Here is a 16867-nt window from a genome sequence, read left to right as displayed (position 1 = left end):
CCACAGCCCCTTACACACCAAGGCTCCCTTGGGCTCTGTCCTGGGTCCCACTTCACCTCCCTCAGCCACCTGATCCATTCCACAGTCTCAAGCACCATATCTGTGGCGGATATACCCAAGCCCCACCTCTCCTTAGAGATCAGGTTGTCTCCTGGGTATCTGCCATGGAACATCTCCCAAGAACGTACCATCTTCCTCTCATGCACTACCTACTTACTGAGCACCTGCGAAGTGGTGAATAGATTAGACATAGTTCGTGCCCTCAGGTGAGCGCCTCACCTTCCCTGCCCCAGGACCCTTCCCAGTGGCTGGAAATCTGGAGCCATTCTGGATGTGTTTTTCCTTTTTACATCCCTGGTAGGGTATCATCAGCCTCCATCTCTTCACCTGGATCTAGATCCCCAGCATCTGGCCCAGTTCCTTGCATAGCGTGTGTGTGTGCTAATTCACTTCAGTCATGTCTAACTCTTTGCGACTGCATGGACTGTAGCCTGCCAGGCTCCTCTGTCTACAGGATTCTCCAGGAAAGACTACTGGAGTGGGTTGCCATGCCCTCCTCCAGGGCATCTTCCCAACTCAGGTATTGAACTTACATCTCTTAATTCTCCTTCACTGGCAGGCAGGTTCTTTACCACTAGCACCACCTGGGAGACCCTAGCATGGCACAGGCTCACATAAATATGTGATAAACACCCCCCAGTCCTCTACTCCTCTTTCACTGCCACCACCCAAACTCCAGATCCATCACCTAATCAGGACACATCAAGCACCTCTGACTAGTCTCCCTCCTCCAGCTTTTCCTCTCACCTCATCCCAGCAACATAATTCTATCCGGTGGGGTGATCTCTGTAAGAGTCAAATATGATCTTAGAGACTTCCACATCAGGCAATGGTAGACTAGCTTGTTTTAGACTAACCCTCACCTTGAGAGCAACTGGAAAAGCCAAACAGAAACAAATAAATACATCTGCTTCATATCATCACAAAGCCATGAGGCAAAGAAGACCTGAGGGGCCTTCCCTGGTGGCCCAGTGGTTGAGAATCCGCTGTGCAATGCAGGGGGACACCAGATGGATCCCTGGTCCAGAAAGATCCCACATGCTCCAGAGCAACTAAGCCTGTGCACCACAACTATTGAGCCCACGTGCCACAACTGCCGAAGCCCGAGCGCCCCGGAACCCATGATCCTCAAGAAGACAAGCAACTGCAATGAGATGCCTGAGCACTAGCTAGGGAAGAGCCCCCGCTCTCCGCAAACAGAAAACCCACAAGCCCAGCGAAGACCCAGTGCAGGCAAAAATACGAAAATAAAAAAGGAAATATAGTTTAAAAAAAAAGAAAGAAAATCACTTGTCTAAAAAAAAGACGTGAGAGGTCAAAATCCTGAAGTGAAGGGAAGCCCGAAGAGATGAACCTGGTACATGGCATCATTTTTCCCTTGGAGGTTTTGTTGACTTGAAAGTGAAATTAAAGGGATGAGAAGCCAGCTGACAGGCAAAATGGGTGAAGGTGTAAACTTCCAGTTATAAGATAAGTAAGTCCTGGGAGTGTAATGTGCAGCATGGTGACTACAGTTAACGATACGTATCATATATTTTAAAACTGCTAAGAGAGTATGTCTTGAAAGTTCTCATCACCAGAAAAAGAAAGTTTGTAACTATGTGGTGATGGATGTTAAGTGAACTTTGACACTTATTTCACAACATATGCACACATCATATCTTCACCATGTACCTCTAGATAATTATATGCAAAAGCAGGGAAGAAGGGAGGGATGAATCAAAACCATAATCAATGATGACATGTTAAACAAAAAATTCTTTCTGACCCTCAGCACTGTCATTCTGACCCTCAATGTCATCACTCTGGGCGAGCACAGCTGTGCCCAGACCTGGGCAGGGGAGGGAAGAGACGTCAATTACCGCATCAATCTCGTTGAGAACTTTCCACTGCTCGTAAGGCACACCCAGGGCCTCGGCCGTCTGGATTGTCCTCTTCATCTGGCTTGTCCAGACCTTTAGGTCCTTGATGTTCTGATCCCTGATGAACTGGGCTAGACTCTTGGCAAACTGAAACACACCAGAAGCAAATTCAGATGGACAGGTTCTGGGATGCCCTCAAAGAGTCCATGGGGCCCAGCCTCAGAGAAAGCCGGTGTGGTAAAAAATAAATAAACAAAACACATGAACTAATTCTTGATGACCCCCACTCCCACAAGTACGGTCCTTGTGCATTCTTCCCAGACCCTGAAGTTAGTTCCAGCTGAGGCCCATCAGTCCCCCCAAACCACGTGCCTAGGCGGGACCATCTTCCCAGCAAGGCTCCATTTTTTCCCTGGACTGTGGCAGAGGATCACCCATACTGCGGGCACTCAGCTCACTCCCACAGTGGCATGCCACTCCAGGGAAGGCATTCAGATGGCAACAGCTATTATGGAAGCCAGAGATCCAGGCATCTGCCTGGTGACCTTCCCTATGTAATGGGAACATTCCAGACTGGATTGCACATTAGCTAGAGTCCCTCACCAACACATGCGCACGCGCGGGCACACACACACACACACACACACACGAGTGCGAGCACTGACCTCCCTGCCCCGGGGGGACAGCCCTGGGTCCCCGCCGATCCGGCCCTTGAGGTTGAGCTCGCTCTCCCCATGCCGGCAGAGGTAGATGGAGCGGGGCGTCACGTGGATGTTCATGAGGTAATACACAATGCGGCTCTGGATGTGGTCAGCCACGCGGTTCACGACGTAGCTCTGCCCCACGTCCATGATCTTGATGTAGGACAGATCCCTTTCCAGAGAAGGCAGGGAGAGGTGAGTGAGACCCGGGTCCTCCAGGGTATGCCCTGCCCGCTCCAGAGCCTTTCCCCTCTGACCCCGCCAGGCTTGAGACCACAGCACGCTGGACCATCGGCTGGTGTGCGAGCAACAAGGGTGCGGCGGAAGCCACATGACACGCGTGACATACAGACAAACCGGGTGAGAGGTGCCCCGCGCTCAGCATGCTCACAAGAGGTGACAGCCCAAGAGAGGGGTCGGTCCTACCACATCCGGACTTTCACTGCTGCTCTACGTCCCCGGGCCCCTCTTGCCTACCTCTGAGCTCTCAAGGCACTGTCTGCAGGGTGAGCAGGAGACAGTTTTTTCCACGATTGACCTGATGGTAGTAGCTGGCAAACACACTTCGCTTCCAGTCTTCCAGGTCAGCCATCCATGGGCCTGACCTGGCCTTTCCCTCCCCCAGTGAACTCTCCCCCTAGAATCCAGCCCATGTCATCTGTGTGTGCCCAGCACCCGTGCCATCCCATGCCAGCCAGCAGGTAGATGAGACAAGCAGCACAGGAGGATGGTACTAAGGGCAGCAGCTGATAAGCCCAGCTCCACCACACTCTCTGCTTTGGACCATGCAGCCCTGCAGCCTGGACAGCAGGGCCACAGGAACAATGCTGTGCTGGGGAGACCAGCAGAACCACAGATGCGGGGCAGCAGCACCGAAACAGTGCCAGCCTCGCCAAGAAGATGCACTGCCAGTCCAAGGACTGTCCGACAGACAGCCCACACACCTTCTCTCCAACAGTCACTTGACTTCCTTGGTGTGTAATTAAAGATTCATACATAATTACAAGTGACCCAAGTACAAGTTCATATTCCAGCCTTTTTGTTTAATGCTACATAACGTATGGCAAAAGGAAAAGGAGCGACAGAGGATGAGATGGTTGGATGGCATCAGTGACTCAATGGACATGAACTTGAGCAAACTCCGGGAGATAGTGAAGGACAGGGAAGCCTGGTGTGCTGCAGTCCATGGGGTGGCAAAGAGTCGGAAAGGGCTTAGCGACTGAACGACAAGAACATAACATACACTTTTCCATGTCTCTTTGGCATGATTTATAAGGACTGTGTAATACTTTATTCAGTTATTAACTTAATCACTAGGTATTAATTACTTAAGTGTTATTCACTTCACCACCACCCCCACTTCTGCTATAAGGAGTTATGACCAGTTAGTCAAACTCAGCCTGGTTTTGCAAATCAAGTTTTACTGAGACACAGTCACGCCCATTTCTTTACATGTTCCTTTAGTACTAGATGTCAGAGTTAAGAGACTGTATGCCCCAAAAGCCTAAAATATCTACCACCTGAGCCTTTACAGAAAGAGCCTGCCGATGGCTGGCTGCTGTCCCCATTCAGAACTCACTCCTATGAAGCACTGGCCACTGTCAGCTCTTCGTGGGTAGGACCTGGGCACCCTGTTCCCCTTCTCAAAACACAGACCCACACCGCAAGAAGAGCATGTACTGTTTGCAAATGCCTCTGTACAGAAAACAGGCTTGATTTTATGATGGCGTAGTAGAAAATTCTGACTTTCAGAGCTCCAGATAAAGCAACTGCAGTTCTATGAGTCACCTCTGGGCCGCGACCTCCACCCCGAGGAGAGAAACAAAGGGCAGAGCATCTCTGCCTGCTGGGGTGGGCCCTCAGCCACCACCTTGGGGAGCCACGGAAGGCAGCCAGTGGACCAGACCCAGCCCCCACCACAGCCGAGGACACAGGGCTGCCCCGGCTCACCGGTCCAGGTCCTCGTCCAGCGTCTCATATGAGTTCTCATAGCACTCGATGCGCCTCATGAAGTCCTCCGCGGCCTCGTCGCTATCGCGGTTGATGTAGTCAGGGCTGCCCAGTTTCACTTGCTGCCGGAGCCAGGCACAGAGGATGCATCAGCTCCAGAGGCCAGGCAGGGGGGACCAAGGGCAACGCTGGGCAGGGGCCGGGGGGGAGGCTGGAGGCCAGCTTCACGGGGCTGGTCCCATTAGGAAGAGGCCAGCGGCTCCCTGGGCCAAGCTCCCGCACCAGTGCTAAGAGAGCATTACTGGGCATCCTGAGATTGCAGTCCCTCATTTTGGTGGTACAGGGGGAGGTGAAGCCAGAGGGATAAGGGGCCCTGAAGCCCTTCCCCACCTGAACTATCTCCCCAGACACTGACGTTCATTTCTCAAATAAAAAGGGAATATGGGTGAGGGGTCAAATCTCTTTACCCTTCAAAATAGTAACACCCCCTCCCCACCCTGCCCCTCTCTCTAGGGGCTGAAGCTCATCTCCTACCACCCAGGGTAGGAAGGGGAAGGAGAGGGAGAGGAAGAGAGGGGAAGAAGAAGGAATGCACAGCTCTCCAGACGAGTGGTACTCGGGGATCCACGACCACCCAGCCCAGAGATCTACTGCCTCCCCACCGCCCACCCCCACCAACCGAGCTAAGGTTGGCCCAGCCATCAGCCCAACCTGCAGAGGGACCTCACTGTCACAGGCCGTCTCAGGTGTATTCCTGTCCCCCGCAAGGTCAGACGCACCACACCACTCACCACAATGTTGGCAGCTATGACCTCAGGATCCACACAGATGGACTCGACAAAAAAAGTCTGCGGCAAAGACCAGGGCGGGCAGGAGGGCAGGAACCAGAGATGCATTTAAGGCCCTGGGCCTGGCTCCCTGGAGCCCCCTACCCACTGAGGGCCATACTGATCAGCCAGGGCCCTGAGGCCCTCCTTCAGGGGAGAGGGCCTGGACAAGGGGCATGGAACCCCCAGCAGGTGCCACCCCACCCAGGACTTGCCCACCAGGAACCCCACTTCCCCAGAAAGAAATCCAGGTGGAGAGAAAAGCATTATCGCAAATCTACTCAGGAGCCCACCTGCCTGCACATATCAGGAGGCCGACAAACGGGCCCCAGGGGGCCTGAAGGTGCCACAGCCCAACCGAGGAGGTAAGCCGGGGGTCCTCACCTTGTAGCCGTTCTGTTCCCCAAAATTAAAGATGGTGGCTCTCCGTTCTCGTGTGGTATTTGTTGCATCAAAAACCTAGAATCAAATTGGGGTTAACTCAGCCTCTGGCCCTGGAAAAGGTGGGAGGCCAACTGACAGCTAGAGCACAGGGGCTGGATTTCTCACCGAGACCAGCTGATGCCTGGCCATCCACCTGGCCAGTACCCTTCAGACCTGCCATGGCTGGGCTGGTCCTCCAGTTCCTTGGCAAGTGCCCCAAGGAAGCTATAAGGAGCAAGTGCCCATGCTCACAGCCGGAGAGCAGGCACTCAGCTCATGTCTGAACAACAAGACTTCCAGTGAAACTAGCTAAACCTGGAGAACTAAACCCACATTTATTTCCACTCCATCCTGAGACCCCAATAAGATGGGAACAGGACAGGAGATGGGCGATGTCACCGTAATTTTTTTCTTTAAGACAGACACTTGGTGAGTGGCTCAGAGAAAGCAAACACAAGCCCTTACCAACCAGAGCACACCTGTTTTGCAGACCTGGGATAGTCAGGAACTGGGCACAGGCATCTCGGCAAAAGGGGACAAGGGTGTAGAGGAAAGGGAAGGACTGGCTCCAATGGAAGTGAAAATGGAGCCCCAGCACCCCTCCCTGCCTCCTCCAGGCAGGTTCTGAACTGCCTGGGGCCTGCCCAGAATCCTCAGGTGCAGCCTACCCAAGCGGATTTTAGAGCACCACTTTTTATAAAGGGATTTATCATTAGACCAGGGTCACTGAATGCTCCAGCAAAACCTCTAACACGGAAAATGAAGAACTGGGAATTCCTTGGTGGTCTGCTGATTAGGACCCCATGCTTCCACTGAAGGGGGCACAAATTCAATCCCTGGTCTGGGAACTAAGACCCCACAAGCTGTATGGTGCAGGCAAAAAAAAAAAAAGAAGACTAAATCAAACACGATAAAAGGAACTTTAAGAAACGAGGACAGGGTACAGCATAGAAGGAAATGTCAAAAACTTACAATTATTGTCTAAAGAGACGCGAAATGCCATATAGTACGCACAAAACAAGAGCAGGCTTCGAAAAAACTGGAACACTCAGAAAATAAGACATTTTAAATTTGGAAATTGTACCATAAAAGTATAAAACTTCAGCCAAACACTTCTCAGATAATGTTACGGAAGTCTCCCTGAAAGTGGAACAAAAGAGCCAAAGGGAGAGTAAGGGAGAAAAAACACAAAGTTAGGGATTAGGTCTAACATACAGCCACCAGGAGTTCCAGAAAAAGCATCTCAGAAAGTGGTAGAGGAGGGAGGACTTGATGGTGAGACAGTGGTGGGGGTGGCTTAACAAAGTAAAATATATGACAATCTCTCTGACCTGCTGGAGAAGAGTTTCCTGATGAAACCCCCCAGCCCAAGGACCCAGCATTGTGGAGAAGACCACCGTAAGGCGCATCAGTCTGAAGTCCCTAAAAGCTTCTCCAAAGAAAGGGCCTGAGAAGCCCCCAGCTCCTCCAGGAGATAAAATCTTTTTTTTAATCTTAACTTTTTTTTTTTGGCTGCACTTCACAGTTTGTGGGATCTTAGTTCCCCGACCATGGATCGAACCAGGGTCTTAACCAGAGAGTGAAGAGTCTTAACTACTGGATCACCAGAGAATTCCCTAGGAAATACAACTTTTAAGGAGGATCAACAAATCAGAATGACAACAGACTTTCCCACAGCCATCATACAATGGAGCAATGTCATGAAAAACTTAAAGGAAATGTTCTTTCCACCTAGAATTCTATACCCACCCATCAAAGGTGAGATTTAAAAAAAAAAAAAAAAAGATATTTCTGGACATGTAAGGTCTCACAAAATGTACTTCCCAAGCACCTTTCTGAGAAAGCGACTTGTTTGTACTCCAACAAAACAAGTCAGTAAACCAAGTAAAAGGAAGACATGGGGTCTAAGAGCCAGACATTCAACTCAGGAGGGAAGAGAAGGAAATTCCCAGGGTGACGGCTATGCCTCAGACCTAGGGGGCAGCTGGTCTAGATGCAGCTGGGGACAGAGCTCCAGGCTGCATGCCTTCAAGAGGAAGAAGGAAGGAAAAATGGCCACGATGTTTGACAGCAGAGGGTTGGGGTGGGGCCCTTTCCTGAAGACACCCTTGCTCAGCTTTGTGCACCTTACTGGAGGGGCCAACACATAGATGGAATTCCCTTACCCAGCACTCAGCTGATTTCGGAATGGTCACCAAACGCTGGGCAGGATGCTCTCCACACCGGGAGAAATCGCATTTGCTAAAGACTCGAGTAACATGACACGCCTAACCTGTGGGGTAGCCAACCCTGTGAGTATTCAGAGGGAAGTCCTGCAGGGTCAAACACAACCACAAGCCCAGAGGGAAGTTCTTGGCCCCATCCAGCCTCTGGCTTCCTACTGCAGAGCAGCTTCAGGCTTCCTCCCGGGGGCGGGGCTGGCACCCAGGGATGTCTAGGGCCACACGTCCCCTGCCTTCCCCTCCAGATGCCTGGTAAGCAAAGGGTTAGAAGTAGGTGGGCTCCCGCATGTCACTCCCAGATGCTGCCAGCGTGTTATACTCACCGCCACGTGTCCCCCCTCCTCACTAAGGAACCGCCGAACGTCTCGGAGGGCTGTCAGCGCGCACTGCCTTCAGAAAAGAACACACCGTTCAGCCAAGAACCTGCTGGCTGCTGCAGGGCAGTAGGTCAGGGACATATGCTGTGCCAACCAGGAGAGGGGACGGCCCCTGGGGCCCCTTTTCTCTTCTCAAGGTTCCTCTTTCCTCGGGAAGACCGCCAGTATTTGGTAACCCTGCTCCTGTAGGTGGAAGGCTATGTGCTCCTGGCCATCAGGAATACTTTTTTTTAGTATACATATTTATTTATTTTTGGCTGTGCTGGCTCTTTGCTACTGCTCAGGCTTTTCTCTAGTTGTGGCAATCAGAGGCTACTCTTTTGTTGCGGAGCACAGGCTAAATAGTCGTGGTGCACGAGCTTAGTTTCTCCGTGGCATGTGGAGTCTTCTCAGACCAGGGATCAAATCTGGGTCCCGTGCATTGGAAGGTGGATTCTTAGCCACTGGACCACCAGGGAAGTCCAGGAACACTTTTTGAAATATCATGTTTCAGTACTTTTTTCTTTTATCTCATCAGATACAAATCCAGGCTGCCATTTTGCCATCTTCAGGACTTCTAGAGTCCTACATTTCTCTTGATTATCAACATAAGCACTTTGAAAACCAGATACTTCCTTGTGTGTGTTGGGCGGGGAAGCTGGCAGTGGGAAAACAGAGACAGTATGGGCAGCCTCCAGCTTAAAAGGCAGGATTAAGCTTCAGGTTCAATTTTCTTTCCTAGAAGGGAAATGTGGACCAAGGAGACCACCTGCTGTATCACCAAACAAAGGATGTTGCAGGCGTTAAGGCTCAGCCGCTGCAGCCGCCCCCAAATGTGCACCCTGTGGGGGACTCGGGAAGGAAAAGAACAGGACACTGGACCTAGATAGCTGAAATGCATATCAAAAGGATGACTTCAATGAGCCCAGGCTCTTAGCTCTTTCCATTCAAAGAAAAGCTCTAGGTTCCTTAACCTGAGATGTCTGTGTTCTTTAACAGACTCTCTTGATGTTTGGGCTACCTGGTTTTTGTCCCCCAAACTCCTGTATGTCCTGGAACCTTCCTTAACTTCTGCAAGCAGTCCCTCAGAGCTATTTGAGAGGCTATCTTACAGGCTTAAGTCCTCAGTTTGTTTGGCTATGCTGTGCAGCCTGTGAGATTTACTTCCCTGACCAGGGACTGAACCTGGGCCCTCGGCAGTGAGAGTGCAGAGTCCTAACCACTGGACTTCCAGGGAATTCCCAAGTCCTCAGTGTTGCTCACCAAATAAAACATAACTCTAAGTTGTGCATTTCTTTCAGTGGACCGAGAACTCCCCAAATGACCCCTTCTGGAGGAGGGCGCTGTGTCTCTGCCTCCTGGACCCCCCACCATGTCCACAGAGGCTCTGGAAGGCAAAACCCTCACCACGGCTGACCACTGACTACACTGTCTGTCCTCAGAACACCGCAGCCTTTTTGTTCATTGCTGCAAACTGGATTGCCACATACAAGGATCTTTCTAACTTTATCCATTTCTCCTACAAGGTCCAAAGATAGATAAATCACTTTGACCTTTTATCTATGCAGTGGAGCAGAATGTGCCACCCCAAAATAAATCTCTTTGGCAGAAGGATTATTTTCAGGCTGATTATTTTTAAGAAACTGCAGACGCAGGAGAAGCTCAGAAAACACGAATCAGTTATCCTTTTTTTACATGTCTATGCATGGCTGAGCCCCTTTGGGGTTCACCTCAAACTATCACAACACTGCATGTTAACTGTCTACATCCCAATACAAAATAAAAGGTTAAAAAGAACAGCTTACCCTTTTCTTTTTCTTTTTCTTTTTAGGGCTTCCATAGTGGCTCAGACGAGATAAAGAATCTGCCTAAAATGCAGGCGACCTGGGCTCAATCCCTGGGTCAGGAAGATCCCTTTTTTAAGAGACATTTACAAATATAAAGGAAACCTCCATTTGTAGGGGTGTCTCCCTTGCCGAACCAGGAGGAAGGAGATGACCTTATCTCTCTGGAAACTTTTTATCAATGCTAAAGGCATAGACTGATTGATTTGCTTAGGCAGAGCCATGTAGCTTGTGGAATCTTAGTTCCCTGATGGATCAGGCTGCAACAATGGTCCCACAGCGGTCCTGTGGTCAGAAGCTTAACCACTGGATCACCAGGGAATTCCCTGAAGGCATAGATTTAAATCTGAGAAACAATCTTACCCTTGTTCAGTGAGCTGTTCCTGGTAACTTCTCCTGACTCCTCACCCTCAATGTCTTCCCTTCTCTTTAGCTGAAGATGGTTTTTAAGGTGAGGGCTTCCCTGAAGGCATAGATTTAAATCTGCATAAAAACTTTACCCTAATTCACTGGGCATTTCCTGATAATGTCCTGACTCCTTACCCCCCAGCATCTTCTTTTCTCTTTAGCTTCTCTTTAGATGGTATTTAGGGTGAGGGCTTCTTAGGCCTCTCCCATGTATGCAGGAGATATAGGTGCTATTAAACTTTTTTTCTGTCTTGTTAATCTGTGTCATTGTCAATTTAATTACTAGACCAGCCAAAGAACCTAGAAGGCAAGAAGGAAAAATTTTTCCTCCCAAACACTATTACCTATACTTTTTCTAATGTAAGAGCAAAATTAGATCTCCTGTTTGTTCAATCTTGGAATTTTGTGTGTAAACCCCGAGTGCATCAAGACACCATGCAGTGTGCCCAAGCGTGACGGCAGAGGCTGACCAGAATGCTGGGGTCACGAGGAAACTGGGAGCAGAACTGAGTCCAGGTCACTGGAAGGAGCTCTGCTCTCACGCTGCCTTGTGGCCTGTGTCCTCCTGTATCCTTCACCCACTAAATTCTGGGAGCAGACCCTCCTGCCCACCTGCCCACCAAGCCTCACACATGTCCTAGTCTAACAAATCATTTCTCTCACTCTGCCCTTCACAGAATTCTTTCTGTGCTGAGACATAAAGAACCGGAGCTCCTTGAAGCCCCTCTGAGACACATTTCTGCAGTCTCAGCATGGCTAGGGCCATTTCTTGCCACCCACATGCAGAGCCCCACGTCCGGGCTATGATCTCCGGGGGCTCCTCTGGTTGAGGCTACGTCTAGTAGGAGGGATCAAGGGGCCCAGGTGGAGATGCGGGGGGGAACAGCCTGGGAGCCCCTGTGGGTGTGAGTGTGGATGGGCACACATGTGCATGGGTGGGTATGTGATGGGTGAGTCATTAGTGAGCACCTGTGAGCAATTCCTTAGGGGTGCAGTTGTGCACGTGCAGAGGGGGTCTCTGTGGTATGATATGATAAATACATCTGGTCTCTGTCCGGAGTTCTTGACAGAGCTCCTAAAACCCTTGGAATTCCGTAAGTGACAGGAGTGATTTTTGTCATTCATAAGCAGCCTCTTCCAATCACACCTGAGTTGATGCTAATGAAGTGATTCAGGATGGGGCCCCTAGACAGCCTTAGCATGGAGCTGGTCACAGAAAGTGATGAGGAACTTTAGCCCTAACCACCACCCTCCAGGAAAGGAGGTGGGTGCTGAAGATGAACTGAATGAGGAGAGTCAAAGCACTTCCAGGTTGAAAAGATGAGGTGCTGGTAGGGTGTGACGGTGCTGGGCCCTGAGACTCGTTACTGGTGTGTGAAGCTGGCTCAATTTTGAGGGACTGAGCCCTTACTTGTGGGAACTGACTCATGCTAACACCATTTAGAAAGGGTCGGAATTGAACGGAACTAGTGGACACGTCAGTGTCAGAGAGAACATCCCAGTGTCCCTAAGCCCGTGTGTAGTATGTGACTGAAAAGGTAGAATTAAAAAAAATAGAAAAGGTATCAGATCAGATCATATCAGATCAGTCGCTCAGTCGTGTCTGACTCTTTGTGACCCCATGAATCGCAGCACGCCAGGCCTCCCTGTCCATCACCGACTCCCAGAGTTCACCCAGACTCAAGTCCATCAAGTCAGTGATGCCATCCAGCCATCTCATCCTCTGTCGTCCCCTTCTCCTCCTGCCCCCAATCCCTCCCAGCATCAGAGTCCTTTCCAATGAGTCAACTCTTCACATGAGGTGGCCAAAGTACTGGAGTTTCAGCTTTAGCATCATTCCTTCCAAAGAAATCCCAGGGCTGAGCTCCTTCAGAATGGACTGGTTGGATCTCCTTGCAGTCCAAGGGACTCTCAAGAGTCTTCTCCAACACCACAGTTCAAAAGCATCAATTCTTTGGCGCTCAGTCTTCTTCACAGTCCAACTCTCTCATCCATACATGACCACAGGAAAAACCATAGCCTTGACTAGACGAACCTTTGTTGGCAAAGTAATGTCTCTGCTTTTGAATATGCTATCTAGGTTGGTCATAACTTTCCTTCCAAGGAGTAAGTGTCTTTTAATTTCATGGCTGCAGTCACCATCCGCAGTGATTTTGGAGCCCAGAAAAATAAAGTCTGACACTGTTTCCACTGTTTCCCATGAAGTGATGGGACCGGATGCCATGATCTTCGTTTTCTGAATGTTGAGCTTTAAGCCAACTTTTTCACTCTCCACTTTCACTTTCATCAAGAGGCTTTTGAGTTCCTCTTCACTTTCTGCCATAAGGATGGTGTCATCTACATACCTGAGGTTATTGATATTTCTCCCGGCAATCTTGATTCCAGCTTGTGTTTCTTCCAGCCCAGCGTTTCTCATGATGTACTCTGCATATAAGTTAAATAAACAGGGTGACAATATACAGCCTTGACGTACTCCTTTTCCTATCTGGAACCAGTCTGTTGTTCCATATCCAGTTCTAACTGTTGCTTCCTGACCTGCATACAAATTTCTCAAGAGGCAGATCAGGTGGTCTGGTATTCCCATCTCTTGAAGAATTTTCCACAGTTTATTGTGATCCACACAGTCAAAGGCTTTGGCATAGTCAATAAAGCAGAAGTAGATGTTTTTCTGGAACTCTCTTGCTTTTTCCATGATCCAGCGGATGTTGGCAATTTGATCTCTGGTTCCTCTGCCTTTTCTAAAACCAGCTTGAACATCAGGAAGCTCACAGTTCACATATTGCTGAAGCCTGGCTTGGAGAATTTTGAGCATTACTTTACTAGCGTGTGAGATGAGTGCAACTGTGCGGTAGTTTGAGCATTCTTTGGCATTGCCTTTCTTTGGGATTAGAATGAAAACTGACCTTTTCCAGTCCTGTGGCCACTGCTGAGTTTTCCAAATTTGCTGGTATTCACGTGCACATGGGGTATGTCTGTGCACACATAAGTGTGCACAATTATAGGTTTTTGTATGTCCAAACATGCACACAGAGGATGTGCACGTGCATGAACACTTACGTACTTTGTACATAAGGTGTGTGCACACATCTTCGTGCACTATGTCTCTGTGCACGTATACGAGTGTGCTTGGTGTGTATTTAAGCACATACCGAAGTGTAGATAAAGGGGGAGCACCTGCACACACATGGCTGCACATGCCCTTTTCTAGACCTTCCACTGTACCCAGCATCAGGTTCAGACCTCCACACCGTATACCTCCAGGAACCTCAACAATGTGTAAAACCTGTGTCTCTGGGAAACATAGGCTTCTCTTCCTAGGTTTGCCATTTTTAAAAAGTCTGATCCTTCTGTTTTGCCAATTATTCGTGGGCCATCTGGGGCTGGTTAATGGGAAATGGGGTGCTGGTGCAGGGGCCAGACCCAGGCTTTGGAAACACAAGGAAGAGTTCCTAGGAACAGCCAGAGGGTGTGCCTACAAAGAAGCACATGTGAACCTGCCCCCAGCTTCTACTGCTAGGACCTCTGTTCCCACTGGGTCATCTTGGACTAGTTCCCTAACCTCTTCTGAGTCTGGGTTTCGCCATGAGAATTAATCCCAATTCCTACCTTCAATAGGCAGTCTAAGCAGAATGGCCAACAAGCTCTGGGAATGCACTAGCTTCCTTATTCTCCCCACAAACACTCTGGAGTCAGACAGTCCTGGCTTCAAATCAAACCCCAAGTGATCCCAGACAATACCACCGCTTCTGACCTCAGCCTCAGCATCTGGGAGAGGGAGGCACCACAACCCACTGTAGGGAAGATCAAAGCAGCTAATGAGTGCCCACAGCTTGAGATGGGTATAGAATTTGCACTTGATGCAACCTTTGATCTACGAATTGGGTACTGTGAATTGGGAATGATGGACAGGACAGTTTATAGTGAAACAGGGGCTTAGACCTAATTCTGGGCTCTGTGAAGTTACTTGATATTTTGTATGAGACCCCCTGAGCCTCAATTTCCTCATCTGTAAAATGGGTGGGGGGTGGCAATGGGCATCACACACCCAGCACACCATAGGTTCAAGTATCAGTCCACTCCCTTTTGTCATTATCACCAGAGAGCCCACCCTCGAGTTTTACTCCCAGTTTGGCCCCAGAGGCCTGAGTGTCAGACTGCCCTTCCCATGGTGCAGCAACGGCCGGCTCCATTGACCCAAGAGCAGAGAACCTGATTGGCCAAGCCCTGATGGGGAACTCCTGCCCCCTGGTGGCCAGAGAGGGAGCAGGCACACCGCAGCAACAACGGCGGCTTCCGGCCTAGCATTCCAGCGACCCACTAGAGCTGGGCCAGCCTCTGCTCAAAGCCCTAACACGGTGGCTGGGCCCAGAGAAAGGGCAGGACGCTTCCTGACCCCTCAGCTGACACCCGCCGAGAAGGGCACAGCACGGCAACTCAGACCACAGCTGGTGCTCAGTTAATCTGCAGAAAGCACTCAGTTCACGGCTGAATGGAGGAGGGGAGTAGGTTTCATACACAACTTTGCATCCTGTCACCCAGCAACACTGAGACAGCTGCAAGGGAAAGCTGAGGCCTCCAGTCACATGCCAAGGAACATGTAGCAAACATCCTCCCTATATCAGCTTACCCTCGGGCTAGGGAGGAAAGGTTCTGGGTCTGAACTTTCTGTCTGTAAAAGAAGGCATCAGGAAGTGATGCCAAGCCCACTCTGCCCCACCTTGGAGGCCGGAATCTCTGCTTCACTTCGAGCTCCCCTCCCTACCAGAGCCCACCCTCATGAGTATAGCCTCTATGCAGACCTGCCCTGGCTAAGCCTCTACTACCTCCCTGAAGCTCCCTCCCAGAGATAACAGGGCAGGGCAGGACAGCCGCCAGTAGCCCACATACCCTTTCCCTCTGTTCCCAATCCCATCATATCCCCACCCCCACCACAGCCTGAAATGCCAAGAAACCAGCTCTGTCACAGCCCCCGGGGCAGGGCAAGGCCCAGGCTCAGAGAACAGCTTGGTCATCACTAGCAACTGGGCTCCAGGGCCTTCTCCATAAACACGCATAGACACACACTCACTTCCTGATTTTCAGGCCCTCTTCGTTGTCTGGAAGGAAAAACTCAAAAGATTTGTAGGTCTTGACCATGTCCCGGCGATACTGGCCCACGTTGAACTCTGGGGGAAAGGAGAGGCTCCGTTGTCACACAACAGCATCCCTTCCCAACACCCGACCTTGACCCACCCCTCTGGCCCCGCTGCAGTCCAGCCTTCTCACTCCTCCCCCACAGAGACCCCAAGCCCTGCTTGGGAAGCCGCGGCCGAGTCTCACCCCGAGTGGGCACGCCAATCCAGTTCAGGTAGCGAGTCAGCTTCTTGGAGATGTAGGTCTTGCCCCTGGCAGGCAGCCCCACCATGACAATGAGCGTTGGACAGTTGGTCATGCAAACTGAAAGGCAAGGAACACGGTGTCCCACGAGGCCTGGACCCCTCCCAGGGCGCCCCTGCCTCTCTGCCCAGGGTTCCTCTGCCTCAGGGCACAGGACTGGCCTCTGATGTGTCTTTCCAGGCTCCTGGCAGCAGAGAGCTTCCCGAGGACCCCCAGACTCTGGGGTGGGGAGTGGGGTCTCTAACCAAGGCTGGCATGCACCATTCCCCGGGCCTTTCAGACGCCATGGGGTCTCACCAGACCTTACCTTGCCCTGCACCACCAGATACAAAGCTGGAGCTGCCACAGGCCTGGCGAAACACCATGGGGGAATTCCCCTAGCAGGCAGGACAGAGCCGATACCAGTCCGTCATCCAGGAACCCACACCCCCACCCCAAGAGTCATTCAGCGTTCCTGCTCGCACACCATCACTGCTTCCGCATCCCGGGGCGGGGTTGGGGGGCGGCGGTGGATTTCTCATCTACAAAGCCCGGAAGCCGTTTCTGCAGTGAGTCCTTCCTTCAAGGCACCCACATGCCCACCCGGTGTGCTCTCTCCCTCAACCCAACCCAGTCTGCTCTCTACAACCCATCACTCGGCAGGGAAGCAGCCTTGCAGTGTCTGAGTCATCTGGGATCCCAAGGTCTGGCAGAGTTGGGTGCTCAAAACTTGTGGGCAGGGAGGGAGAGGGAGGTACCTCAAAATCCACTAGGGTGAGGGCCACAAGAGGCTGCGACCAGAGACACAGGCCAATACCCACAAGGGTGGTCCAGCTGAGAGCCACCTACCACCATTCCA

The 16867-nt window shown here is 50.9% G+C and overlaps 1 protein-coding gene and 1 non-coding gene across 7 annotated transcripts in view; both read right to left on the bottom strand.

Moving 5' to 3' along the window:
* Positions 1-16867, bottom strand: part of PFKFB4 (6-phosphofructo-2-kinase/fructose-2,6-biphosphatase 4) — a 41240-nt gene that overhangs the window by 15920 nt on the left and 8453 nt on the right. For 5 of the 6 annotated variants that reach the window (XM_055557845.1, XM_055557849.1, XM_055557844.1 and 2 more), the window contains exons 2-9: positions 15973-16089; positions 15722-15818; positions 8369-8435; positions 5785-5859; positions 5365-5421; positions 4574-4695; positions 2588-2795; positions 1923-2069 (exon numbers count right to left, since the gene is read on the bottom strand). In XM_055557845.1, coding sequence (XP_055413820.1) covers positions 1923-2069; positions 2588-2795; positions 4574-4695; positions 5365-5421; positions 5785-5859; positions 8369-8435; positions 15722-15818; positions 15973-16089 — 890 coding nt within the window. Of the gene's footprint in view, positions 1-1922; positions 2070-2587; positions 2796-4573; positions 4696-5364; positions 5422-5784; positions 5860-8368; positions 8436-15721; positions 15819-15972; positions 16090-16336; positions 16674-16867 lie in introns of those variants that run through there. The other variant, XM_055557846.1, reaches the window with a different exon arrangement.
* Positions 9566-9638, bottom strand: TRNAE-CUC (transfer RNA glutamic acid (anticodon CUC)). The gene has a single exon. It is a non-coding gene; the product is annotated as a tRNA-Glu (tRNA).

This window comes from Bubalus kerabau, chromosome 20, assembly GCF_029407905.1.
Source record: "Bubalus kerabau isolate K-KA32 ecotype Philippines breed swamp buffalo chromosome 20, PCC_UOA_SB_1v2, whole genome shotgun sequence".
NCBI classification, from domain to species: Eukaryota; Metazoa; Chordata; class Mammalia; order Artiodactyla; family Bovidae; genus Bubalus; species Bubalus kerabau.
Note: the sequence above shows the minus strand (reverse complement) of the source record. Positions and strands in the feature narration are given on the sequence as shown.